At 42.4% G+C, this 13,447-nt stretch overlaps 1 protein-coding gene across 7 annotated transcripts in view; it reads right to left on the bottom strand.

Annotated features, from left to right (window-relative positions):
* Positions 1–1,442: 1,442 nt before the first annotated feature.
* FBF1 (Fas binding factor 1) overlaps positions 1,443–13,447 on the bottom strand; it is a 42,002-nt gene continuing 29,997 nt past the window's right edge. For all 7 annotated transcript variants that reach the window (XM_026667492.2, XM_087955773.1, XM_087955770.1 and 4 more), the window contains 7 exons: positions 12,582–12,704; positions 11,098–11,283; positions 10,654–10,830; positions 9,137–9,274; positions 2,727–2,865; positions 2,173–2,303; positions 1,443–1,812 (listed from right to left, as the gene is read on the bottom strand). In XM_026667492.2, the coding sequence (XP_026523277.2) occupies positions 1,729–1,812; positions 2,173–2,303; positions 2,727–2,865; positions 9,137–9,274; positions 10,654–10,830; positions 11,098–11,283; positions 12,582–12,704 (978 nt within the window). In that variant the 3' untranslated portion in view covers positions 1,443–1,728. The remainder of the gene's footprint in view (positions 1,813–2,172; positions 2,304–2,726; positions 2,866–9,136; positions 9,275–10,653; positions 10,831–11,097; positions 11,284–12,581; positions 12,705–13,447) is intronic.

Below are 13,447 nucleotides of genomic sequence, written 5' to 3'. Positions count from 1 at the left end.
CTGGGGCTTTACAGCAGAAACACAAACTTTCTTTGATGCAGACAGGGACTTCTTTTCCTATTTGCATGATTCTCCAATCTTTATGTCCAAGGAGGCCATAATAAGGTATAGTAGGGGTAAAGAAAAGTGGTAAAATTTCCCCTTTATTTCCCCCACACCTCAACTTCCACAATCACCCACTGATTGACGCACATTAGAACAGTTCTTCCATATCTTGTCTCAATAATTCATCACTCAGTCCATCAGCAAATGCTTCTTGAAACTGGTTAGAGCAAGATCATTCCATCCCACATTTCTGGCATAGAAATGAAAATACAATGTAGATTTATGAAGTCGGTCCTGCTTCACTTTGGGCATCTCTTCTATTGCTATTGCTCTCCTTATCATATTGTGAGATGCATGTTCTGGTAATTATCCAGCAAAGTATCAGGGCAGTAAGGGACACAGCTCTTTATTTCACGAGACTCAGAACAAAGGTCACCCTGGAGTAATCTATTCTGCTAGTTGATCTCCCATAAACAATTCTAATGGTTGATCTGCCATAAATAATTCTTTCCAGGCTTTCCAGCTTCATCAAACTCCCATAAGAGTGAAGAAATATTGTTTGGGCTGAACTGCTTTTGGCTATGCCAGTTGAACCATGGCATTGTTCAGTTATTTGTATATCCGCTTATTAAGGTAATCGTGTTTGATGCTCTCTGAGATTGGTTGCTTTCTTGAAGAAGTTTCATTACCCAAACTAGGTAACATCATCAGTGCTAGTCAAAATGGGTAATGAAACATTTGTAAGAAAACCACCAAGTTCAGAGAGCATCAAGGATTCCTCATTTTGATCCTGAGCTACAAATAGGTTGTAATAGTGCTTCAGCAAGTTGTTCTTCAGATAAAGGGGTGCTGAGAATGCCACACCACAGTCCAAGACAAAGATTGATGTTTATGTGTCATGAATGTGTGTGGAAGCTTTGAAAATTGATGTCCACCTCTCAAGATAGGTCAGATGAGGAAGCAGACATCACAAGGACTGTTAGAATTCTATTGTTTTAGAGTATAGGAACAGAATCTTAAAAGCTTGAGTTTCTACTTTGTCTAATAGTAAAGAGAATCAAGGCAGAGTTATCCAGCGGTTCTTCTGAGTCTCTCTTCTTCCTAGATCTAAATATTTAAATAAACATTCTTGCATTCCTCCTTCACGGTTAAACTCCATACGTCTCTACACACTGGATTGCCTACTCCAACTTGAACCTGCTAGATCATGTATGAAGAAAATCCTTGTAATTTCATGATTCTGGGATAGAAGGGGAACTGGAACTAGGGTAAACTGCTTCTCAGCGGTAGTTGCAGTATTTTGGAGCAATCTCGGTCTTATGTGAGCTGCTGAAAGGCATCAGATTGTGGCAGGATATATGTGCAATAAATAATTAAAATATTACAAGAGACAATGGTGATGTGAAAATATATTGGGGCTATGCAATATGATCAAAGGCAGACCACTGTTCTGAAGGACCATTCTTCAAAGCCAGCTAACACAAAACTGTTGATCTGCCAATAGCAGTGTAAGGAAACATTTAAAAATATTTGTTTTACAAACTGTAGCTTCTGCCAACATTGAATTTGGCAGTTATTTATGTGCTTGATTTCATGTTAACCATTCAAAGCAATGATATCGTTGTTTTTTTATTTGGAGGAAATGTGAATCTTGGCACAGCTATCTTTAAGACTGATCCTCTCTCATGCTGATTGGAAGGAAGTCTTATAGGAAGTTCTCTTCAAGGTTTCCAAAAAGAACTGCTCTTCTTCCAAGAAATCATGATCCTATTGGAAAAAACAAAAACAGAATGAAAATGGTGAAAGGGCTGAAAAGCGAACCAAAAACATGTAAATTACAGGACCAGTTATCAGAATTTCGCTGTCCTTCCCATTTCCTTAACCCGGTATTTCATGCAAATTTTGAATTAAAGTGAGCTCTTTTTCAGATAATAATTTTACCTGAGAGAGAGATAAATAAAATTAGATGAAATTAAAGCTAAATAGAAGAATATTGTTGCGTGACTGCAAGATGGGTTGCATATAAAATTTAAAAATAAAATAAAAACAGCTGTAAATTATAACCTCAGGGCAGATGTTAATGTTTTCAATTCATAGTAGACCAAAAGCTGGACAATCTAATCTTACTCGTTCAGCTGTAATTTTATGCAACACCAATTTGGCATATAAATCTGCTGGGTCTGGTCTTGGAAGTCCTTGGGAAGCTATGGTGTTTCCAGGGTTGGCTTTAGGTGGAACAGTAACCGGAAGAGGCAAATCTGGGAAGAAAAACAAGTTAGATATGGTATATAGTCATCTGTGTCATCTACACGGTATAGATCAAAGGGGCAATGGAACAATGGAACAAAAGTTGTGGAACTGTTTCTTTCTTTTTATTTTACTCTTTGGTTTCTTTTTTAAAAATGTAATGAAGCAATGTTTAACTGAATTTTCCCTATTAGCTTATTGTCAGACACTCCTCTATATTTTGAGGGCAAGCATTACGGAGTGCCAGGACCAGCTTGTGTGGAAGAAACTCAAATCTGTGCTCCAAGATCCGCTATTTAAATAATACATCTATCCCTTCAGTTAAAATCATTTACATATAAAAGCCCTTGAAAATACATAGAATGAAATTTTACCCTCTTCCTTTATTTTGCCTGTCAAGAATACCCACCCCAAATGGATGTGCAGGTACTTACAATGCACGTTGGAGATTATTTTGTCAGGAGTTCCCAATAATGGCAGCTGAGGCATGTTCTGAAATGCCCGTGGATTGCTTGGAAGTTCCATCCGCAGCTGTTCAAGCTGCCTCCTTTGTTGTGACAAACTGAGTCGTTCCTGGAAGAAAAATAAGGAAGAAAAATATTGTAGCAGTAGACTCTGATGTATTATACCTCTACCATCTCATTCTGAACAGACCATTTAAATTTGCCATAATTTCCTAGATTATCAGAACAAACTGTAATTTTTCAATTTAGGAAGAGCTGTGGAATCTGCTCTTGCTTAAGAACTATTTTTTCAGATGTGCAAGTTGTGGTCCATTTTGGAAAGCTGCAGTATGACCAGCTGGAGCATCTAGGCTTCTGAAACTTCAAGCCCTTTTTGGTGAGATTATGTTACAGATGTAAACCAGAAGTTATTAGAAACAGCAGCTCTTTGTGCTGATCTGTTCACTTTTTAGGCAGTTTAAGAGGCTGGTATCAACTATTAAAAGCCACCATAACTTGGTTATGTTAGCTGTGGTGTCCTCTGTTCGCTATTCATCACTTCTAATTTGGGGAGGAAGTCTTCTGATCTCTCTCAGCTTATCTAAGCATTCAGAGTTTAACAGATAATCAGATTTAACAGTGATATATTCATAATAGTTCATGTATACATTTTTTTAATAAAAGCTTTTGAAGGTGCTCAAGTCCATTCTGATGATAGCACACCTGTATAATCTGGAGACTAATCTGTAAAGTAAGAGAAGGATTTTAAAAAATAGTGCGCCTATGTACCTCTTAAATCTAGGCATGCTGTTGCTTACCTTGATTTCATGCAGGCTGCATGAAATGCTTACTGTTAAGTATGAGGCATGGGCATAGAAACGGAGACGAAACTGCTTCACGTGAACTTCAGCTCTTTTTTTACAGCATGATAACAGAGACAAAAAACCCCCGGGTAGCAGCCGCCCTTTTATAGAGGGAAGTGCTATCCGGATGACCAATGGATGTTGTTATAGGGTTTGAACCTCGTCCAATGGGACTTGGTCCGCTAATAACCAATCAGATTGCTCGGAATGAACCAATCATAACTTACCATTATATGGGCCAATAGGAAGAGCAGGATTACGATCCTGCTATGCAAATGAATCTTTATTAATTACATTTCTTTAGTTCACAACACCCCTCCCCCCTGGGTTCCGTTTGACAGCCGTGGTGACGTAATCGCGCAGGTATGCAGGTTGTTTTATCTGCCTATTCAATTTTCGCTGTTCCACCGGTTTTTGTTTAAAGTTCAGTTCTGGCGGAATGCAAGGCTCGTCTTCGCACGGGGTTGATTCCGCGGTGCTGTTTTCGATACTATCAGGGTCCCTTACGTTCATTCCAGGATCGGGCGGGCATGTTTCCACTACGGTGTTCCTCTGTGGGGAGGATGCCCCCGATCCCGGACCTTCTTCAGGTGGCGCGAGTACTCGGTTTAGCGGCCGTCTGTCCTCGATTACGTCGTCGTCTATACGGCCTTCGTCCCCTCGGTATTCCCTCCCCTTGAGTTTGGAAGTCCGGGGGTCGCGGATATTGGGTTGTAAACGAGATCGAAGTTGATCTATGTGGCGTTTCTATATCTTGCCGTCTGTCGTCTTAAGGCGGTAAGATCTAGGGCCAGTGAGGTAGACTATGGTGGCTGGGATCCACAACGGTTCGCCGGAAAGGTTTTTTCGTAGACCAAGTCGCCTACCTTGAATTGGCGATACGTTCCGCTGGATCCACAAGGTTTCTCTGGCGAATACGACGGTGTAATCGGTCGAGGTGGGAGCGAAGCTTCCGCCCCATTAAAAGTTCGGCTGGAGTCTTGTTGGTGACACTGTGGGGGGTAATGTGTTGTAGTAAGAGTATTTTGTTCAATCTAGCGTCAATGTCCCCCGGATCCATTTTTTGTAGTGTCTTTTTAACGAATTGGACCATCCGTTCCGCCCTACTGTTTGCCGCAGGGTGAGCCGGCGAAGTTAAGGCATGGCGGATGCCCCGTCCGCCAAGTATTGTTCGAAGGTGAGAGCAGTGAACTGGGGTCCGTTGTCGGAAACTAGAACGTCCGAAACCCGTGTGTTGCAAATAATCTATCTAGTTTTTTAATAACGGAGTCAGTAGTTGTGCTTTTCATCTTGTGGATTTCGAGCTAGTTGGAGTAAGCATCCACGGTTAGGAGAAAAGTGTGTCCTTTAGTGGGTCCCGCGAAATCAATGTGGATGCGGGACCACGGGCTTCGAGGAGTTTCCCATTCGGTGGGAATTGCTCTCGGTGGGGCGTTGCTGACTTCTTGGCAGTTTCTACACGTGGTTACCCAGGCTTCAATTTGTTTATCGATGCCTGGCCACCACGCGTAGCTTCGAGCGAGAGCCTTCATACGGACGATGCCCGGATGTCCTTCGTGCAGGGTTTGCAACACGAGTCGCTGTAGTTTCTCTGGTACGACGACTCTATCTCCCCATAGGATGCAGCCCTTCTGGGAAAATAGTTCCGTTTGCCGGTGTTTGAACGGTGCAAAAGTGGCGGGGGTTTCTTCGACTGGCCACCTGCGTTCGACCCAACTGAGAACTCTTGCGAGGATAGAGTCCCGTTTTGTGGCGGTGGCGATATCCCTTGCCGTTAGTGGCGGCGAGTTGAGAGTTTCAATTTGCAGCGTAGTGAGGGTTGGAGCTGGGTCGCTGACGGTTTCCGGAAGTGGGGAACGGCTCAAAGCATCAGCGTGGGGAATGGCTTTCCCCGGGCGATGCTGCAGTACGTAGTTGTAGGCTGCTAGGAATTCTGACCAGCGAGTCATTCTAGGCGACAATATATGCGGTGTTGGTTTATCACCTGCTAAAATGCCAAGTAAAGGCTTGTGGTCTGTAACTAGAGTAAAGGGCCGCCCGTAAACATATTCGTGAAATCGCTTCACGGCCGATACAATAGCAAGAGCCTCTTTGTCAAGTTGGCTATACTTTCGTTCAGCCTTTGATAATGTGCGGGAAAAGTAGGCAATGGGAGCCTCATTCCCGTTTGGTAACACATGGCTCAAAATGGCTCCAACCCCAAACGGTGACGCGTCGGACTTAATATTTAATGGCAGAGTCTCGTTGTACTGCATTAGCACAGCGTCGGAGGTTAATAAGTCTTTCACCTGTCTGAAAGAGCGCTCCTCTTTGTGACCCCAAACCCAAATAGCTTTCTTGTCGAGAAGTCGATGTAAGGGTTCGGCTACTGTTGCCTTGTGAGGCAAGAAGATGTTGTAAAAATTAATGAGTCCCAAGAAGGCCTGGAGATCAGCCTTACTTTTAGGTCTTGGGGCGTTTTTAATTGCTTTGAGTTTGGTCTCGGTGGGGTGAATCCTTGTTTATCGAGGAGATACCCAAGAAACTCCACCCGCTCAGTACACAGTTGACACTTTTTTTTTTCACCTTGAGGCCGGCGTCTTTGAATCTATGCAGAACTAGTCTGAGACGCCGTTCGAGCTCTTCTCTATTAGGGGCAGCAATTAAAACGTCATCAAAATACGGCACAACCCCTTTTATGCCTTGCAAAAGTCTCTCCATTAGACTCTGAAATATCCCTGGGGCTACACTCACTCCAAACAGGAGTCTGTTGCATTTAAAGGCACCTCGGTGTGTAACGATAGTCTGTGCCTCTGCGGTTTCCGCATCAACGGGTAGTTGTTGATACGCTTGCGCTAAGTCCAACTTTGCGAAGATCTTCCCGCCGCTCAGGGAGTGGAGAAGATGTTGAACCACAGGCACCGGATAAGCGCTCTGTTGGAGTGCGTGGTTCAGGGTGGCGCGGTAATCTCCACAAATTCTAATTGACCCATGCGGTTTGATGGGGGTTACGATTGGGGTTTCCCAACGGGCATGGTCAATAGGCTCCAACACCCCTTGGGCTATTAACTTATCAAGTTGCTCGTCGATCTTGGGTTTAAGGGCGAACAGTACCCGACGAGGCTTAAGGCAGATAGGGGCTACTTCTGGATTGAGGCTAAATGATATAGGGGTCCCCTTGTACTTGCCTAAGTTGTCCGAAAACACGTCCTGGAATTCTTGGACGATGCCCTCTTCCCAATCGTCGCTCTCGGCATGGTGAATGCCGGCTAATTCAATCCCTAGTGGGGCGAACCATTGTAGGCCTAGCAAGCTGGGCCGGTTACCATCGACGACAGTCAATGGAAGTACTGCACTACGATTTTTGAAAGTTACTTGGACTTGAGTCAAGCCGGCGACTGGAATCGTGTTCCCCTAGTAATCCCTGAGGACGATCTTCTGGGTGCTGAGATCCCGACGACGGATGGCAGGGATGAGTTGTTTGAGGGTCTTCCAGGAAACCATCGAGAGGGACGACCCCGAATCGACTTCCATTTGGCAAGGTTGGTTTTTGATGGCAACTCTCACTCGGATTTTCTGTGCGTCTAGTAGCGAAGCGTGGCCGATGGTTGTCGTTTGGTGTGCCTCTTCTCGTGTTGCTTGAAGAGCCGGTGCCCTGTTTCTGTAGGAGTGGTTGTTCTCTTGGTTACCCAAGCGATGCCGATTTACAAGAACGTTTCTTGTGGGTTGTCGGAGGTTGCTCTCCCTTCGGTTCGGGTTGGACTCTCTCTTGCTTCTGCAGGCCCGTGCGATGTGGCCTCTCTTCCCACAGGCGTGGCAGAGTGCGTAGCGGAATTTGCAGTTGAGTCTTTTATGGGTGGCTCCACAACTTGTGCATTTGTGCGGAGTCCCTAGAGTTCGTGGACTTTGATTGCCAGGAATCCTGATGACTTCTTCTTCATCACTCTCTGGCTTACGATTTTTGTGATGGGTTGTTGCCGAGAACTTCTCTAGACCAGGTGAAGTGTCATGGGCGAGTCGACGAAGCGGTGCGTGGTTGCGGCGCCTTCGAGCAGCCGACTTCCTGGTTTCTTCTGCTGCAGTAGCATAGGTGACGGCCTTTGGAAAGCTGACGTTGCCTTTCTCCATAGGCCTTCTGCGCCCGTGTGGTGCATCTAATCCCAGAACTAGGCAGCTCTGGGTTTTCTGTTGGTCCCTCTGGTAATATTCGCGTCTTCGGGCCAGTGTTGATGCAGTGGATGCATAATGAGCCCGCAGGAGAGGTGCGAGGGTGTCCCAATCCATTTCTTTTACTTCGGCCGGTTTTGCAAGTGCTTTAGCCACCCGGAATACGGCAGGCCCGCAGTAAGTCAGAAACACTGCTCTTTTCTTGCTGGTGGAAACGTCCTCTAAATTGTTGGTTTCCAAGAATATCTGGAAACGATCCATATACGACTCCCAGTCTTCTTTTTCTGGGTCAAAAGGAGCGGGTGGTGTAGCGCCGCCGGACATCCTGCCGATGTACGTGCGCTCTCAGCCATGTGCTTGGTTGGTGCTCTGTAGGGTTTAGCCAGCTCTATTGTCTCCGCATCCCATCCTCATCGCCAGTGTTAAGTATGAGGCATGGGCGTAGAAACGGAGACGAAACTGCTTCACGTGAACTTCAGCTCTTTTTTTACAGCATGATAACAGAGACAAAAAACCCCCGGGTAGCAGCCGCCCTTTTATAGAGGGAAGTGCTATCCGGATGACCAATGGATGTTGTTATAGGGTTTGAACCTCGTCCAATGGGACTCGGTCCGCTAATAACCAATCAGATTGCTCGGAATGAACCAATCATAACTTGCCATTATATGGGCCAATAGGAAGAGCAGGATTACGATCCTGCTATGCAAATGAATCTTTATTAATTACATTTCTTTAGTTCACAACACTTACAATGAGCTGATCTGTTTTACTATTATTTTATTAAATCAATTTATAGAGCCATGCAACTGAAATGCAACACAAATTAAAACAGCATGAACTATTTTCATTCAATAAAACTAGATTGTCTGATTTTTGCATTCTGAGGCACATATGTCAATATTTGGATATCCTATACTTTCAAACATTGAATTAATATGTTAATTGTATTTTTAATTCTGTTTTTAAGTATTTGGTCATCTAAAGAAAGCCTTAATAAAGGTTCCTCTACTTTAAAAATCACTTCTCTTAGATGACAAGATAAATAATAACAGAATTAAAAAAATAAACAGTAATAAACAGTAACAATAGTATTTCCAAAGGTGCTTTTTCAAGAGGCAAGTGGACTTTCTTGTTTTTCTTTGAAAACGTTTTGCTTCCCATTCTAGAAGCTTCTTCAGGTCTAACTAGATGGTGGGGAATGGATGGATTTACATTCTTTGCAGACAGCTGGTCATTTGCATTCTTCAGTCTTCAAAGAAAAACAAGAAAGTCCACTTGCCTCTTGAAAAAGCACCTTTGGGACAAAACCATGACCTGGATGACTGAGAATCTCCAGAGACAGTAACAATAGTCTGTAGAAACTGAAAATGTTCATAGGTTGGAAGAGATTACCTGATGCAAATGTTCCTCCTGTTGTCTGAGCCATTCCATTTGCTGCTGCAGACTCTGGAGCCTGGCCTGATGTTCAGATTCCACCTTCTTGGCCTCCACCAGGGCTTTCTCTCCTTCTTCATATTTGTGAGAGGATACCTTTGGGGCACAAGGAGGAAGAACCAGGCTTTGATCTGAACTACAGTCTTAAACCTGTTTCTGCCTTAGAATTTAACCTGATATAATTGCATTTTATTTAATAAATTTGTTTATTCAATGTTTCAACAATTAAAAACAAATTTCCAGATTTTGCAACATTACTATAACAGTGTTTACATTTATAGATATCCTCTATTACTGTGTTATCTATCACTATGTTTGATTTTTCCTCATTCTAAGCATTTTATACATAGATACATTTATTTACACATAAACCTTATTGCTTTATAGTTTCTCATACGTTATCATTTGATGCCTTTGCGTCTTTTCCCTATCCATTCGTACCAAACATCCCAGATCTTGTAGTACTTTCTTTCTTCCTTATTTTCCAATAACATCGTCAATCTGTCCATCTTGGCGCATTCGTATATCTTATTAATAATTGCATTCTAAATGCAGCATGCTAAATAATGCATAGCCACACAGAGTTGCTTAACTGAGTATCAACCTGTCCATTATGTATGTCCATTATGTCCATTATGTCTACAAATTGTTAAAAATGGAGCTGGAATGTAAGAAACCAGCAGCAAGTTGTGACTGATTTTATATTCATAGAGCAAGTTTTTCTCTTAATGATGTGTGATGTATGATGTATTTATTATACATCTTACAATGTATATTTTTCATGATGAAAGTATTTGTAAATTTTTTAGCTAATTTGCACCATGGCATCTGTTTAGATGACATATTTTTTGTTCAACAACCCACAAGCTGAATTGTGTTAGGCCACAATTCTCTGACTTCCTTCCTTTACGTGCCTGCCTTCAACAAATATCTGGGTTCATTAATCTGAAATTTTCCCACATCTGGAAAGTGTAGTTTAAGGCTTTCCCTTGATAGGTGATAAAACCTGGAAATGCAGGTGTGGCTGGATTTCCCCTTCGCCATTTTCTAGTCAGTCATATTATGTAATTATGCTGTTTGTGGAAAGCATGGCCTTGATTACGTATTGAAGGTTCTCTTTTAAAAGTAGCCAGGACAGATTATTTTTACACACACACACACATTCAAAAGTGCAAGACAGTATTAGGTGCCTCCCCCCCAAAAAAAAAAAGACCTGCCAATAACACTGCAAATGTGGCAGAGTGTTTGGATTTGGAACCATTAATTTAAAAGCTTATTCCCTAGCTTTCAAAGGAGCATGTTACAGATTCTTTAAAGACTATTTGCTGGCCAAGGGCTTTTTTGGTTCCTATGATACAGTCCGGCCTTCTTTTATCTGATACATCCAGAAGTGCCAGGATATGCAATTTCTAGAATATCTAGCCTAGCTGTTATTGAGTCATTATCAGCTTTTCTAGCTTGAATAGTGGGTCTACCTTGCTCATGCTACTGATTTCATCTGCCCTCTGCTTGACATGCAAAGCTGCTGCATTAACTCTTTCTTTCTCCAGTCTCAGCTCCTGTTTCTCTTGCTCTAGAAGCTCTCGATCCCTCACCAGCTGCTCCTCCCTTGATCTCAACTCACTGGATTTGATCTTCAGGTCCGCTTGTTCCTAAGGGGAGGAAGAAAAATAGCCTTAGAGATTTGCTATGTTATATTTCTGAATTTAATCCACTTACATCATATAAAAAAGGACTTGAGAAAAGACCTTTTACTCAACTCTTCATATTTCTGTATCCACGTCAATATAAATTATATATGGTTATAATTGCAATCTAACCGCTACTTCAGTGCCCAAATATTCTTCTGGACTCTTCCCAGATTGTCCAGTAAAAAGACGATCCAAGAATTAAAGCAACAAAGATTGCAGCCCTTTTACCTTTGCAAGACTCATGATGGCCCCTTCTCTTTGAGAGTCAATTTGCAGAGCTCGGTCAACCTCCCGCTCTGAGCGTTCTTTGCTCAGCCTCTGCTGGACGTGCAGCTCTGACCACTCTGCTGCCACTTTACGGCGCTCCTCGGCACATTTCTGCATGACTGCTTTCTGTTCCTCAAGCAAAGAATTCTGGGAACAAAGAACAGAAGGACTGGGAAATTGCTGTTGTTTTTGAAAGCACTACAAAAAGTGAATCAAAGCAAACATCATATTATCACAAGGCTGGAATGGACATTGGAGATCTTCTAGTCCAACACCTCCCCCACCCCCCCGCCCAAGGCAGAAGTCCTTACTCCATCCTGGACAAATTTCTGCGCAAAGTTTTCTAGAAAACCCCCAGCGATGGAGCATTGTTCCAGGAAGCAAGCTGTTCCACTGACTAATAGTTCTTGCTGTCAGGAAATTTCTCCTTAGTCCCAGGTTGGATTTCCCTCTGACTAGCTTTTATCCATTGCTTCTTATCCTGCCTCAGGTACTTCGGAGAACAAATAAGCCCCTCTTCCCTGGGACAATTCACCCCGATCATAAGACCTGTTATAGTCACTTTAAAAAGGCTGCTGCTAACTTTACTTGGGTTTAATTGATGTATCTTGAATTTTTCCTCATAGTGGAAAAATTCTTTTTCTCCTTGCAACAGAATATGAATTCTATTTTAAATCTTCTCTGCTTCCATTATAAAATGTCTCTCTATAAGTCGAGGAATAGCTAAAATGTAAATGGAACTACAAGGAAATACAGATATTGCTTGTGAGTTTTTTGAGTTTCTGTACAGAATATACTTATGTACAATATGGATTCTAGTATTATGAAGCATTATAATAAAGCAGATGGATGGATTCTAGTATTACAAAGCATTATAAAAGTTACTGTGGAATTAGTCAGTTTTTTTCTTATGCAGTAAAAGCAATTTAAAAAAACAACAGAAAAGCAATGAGGAAAATATGGGAGAATAAAAAATGGAGGAGGCTTTCAGATTTCTCCTTTTAGTAAAATTCAGTAAATGACATATAAGGTAAAGATTCCTCTTGCACATGAGTGCTAGTCGTTTCTGGCTCTAGGGGGCTGTGCTCATCTCTGTTTCAAAGCCGAAGAGCCAGCGCTGTCCGAAGATGTTTCTGTGGTCATGTGGCCAGCATGACTAAATGTTGAAGGCGCATCCCACCAAAGTGGTCCCTATTTTTCTACTTGCATTTTTACATGCTTTCGAACTGCTAGGTTGGCAGAAGCTGGGACAAGTAACGGGAGCTCACTCCATTACGCGGTGCTAGGGATTCGAACTGCCGACCTTTCTGATCGACAAGCTCAGCATCTTAGCCACTGAGTCCCTCATAAATGTAAATGACATGTCATAAATGACATATACCTAGTTGCATTTAGTCCTCACTTCACAACATGCTCATTAATCTCACAACACGAGCACTTCTAACCTTTGCCCTCTCCAACTCTTCCCTCTCCATGGTTAGTTGCTGGGTCATGACTCTTCTCTGTTCCTCGAGTGAGCGCTGCAAAGATTCCACTTTGGCTTGTTCAGTGGTGACTCTCCAACGTTCCTAAGGCATAAGAATGCACCCCATCAGCTCCTGAAAGGCTTAATCCATCTCCAAGCAAGATAGTGTGTGAAACAAGCAGGATTAGACTAAGCCACCCCAAATTAGGCTAAGCCACCTAAAATCCCAACAGGGATTTCCTTTCGAAGCCCTTCTGATCACAGAGGCAGTACTTATCCAAAAGGAAAATATTTCCTATATGTCTTAATTAATTGCTAATGGAAACACCATTTAAAACTGCAAGATATACCATTTAAAGCAAACCCAACATGGGCAATTGAAAAAATCTATTTATATGGAAGTTAGGAGTCAAAAATAACTTGATGATCTGTAGTAATAATAATATAAAACCTTGACCATTATGTAATACTAAGAAGATAGTTTGGATTATAAACTCATGGGTGCTATCTTTACAAATGCTCTGCTTGTCAAGTGTAACATGAGCTTGCACATTATGTGCAGATCTGTAAACGCCTCTCTTCCCAATACACAACACTTAGCTGTAGGTCATCTGTCCTTTCCCTACATTGACCTTCCCTGGAAATAGTCAGACTTGCTGACTGAGTGGAAGAGACCGGCCAGTCCTTAAGAGAGAAATTTCACTTTACCTAATTCCTTTCTGATTCTTGTCTTGAAGGGATAGTGACCAGATATGGCAATCACTCAATATGGAAGCTCATTAAGATCTCTGTCACAGTAAATATATTTAGAAAAATTTAAATGCTAAACCTGAGTAGCCCTAAAGT

This window comes from Notechis scutatus, chromosome 2 (genome assembly GCF_049901735.1).
Source record: "Notechis scutatus isolate UNSWTSFEM ecotype Mainland chromosome 2, rNotScu1.2, whole genome shotgun sequence".
Taxonomy (NCBI): domain Eukaryota; kingdom Metazoa; phylum Chordata; class Lepidosauria; order Squamata; family Elapidae; genus Notechis; species Notechis scutatus.
The sequence above is the reverse complement of the archived record's forward strand: the minus strand, read 5'-3'. Positions and strand labels throughout refer to the sequence as shown.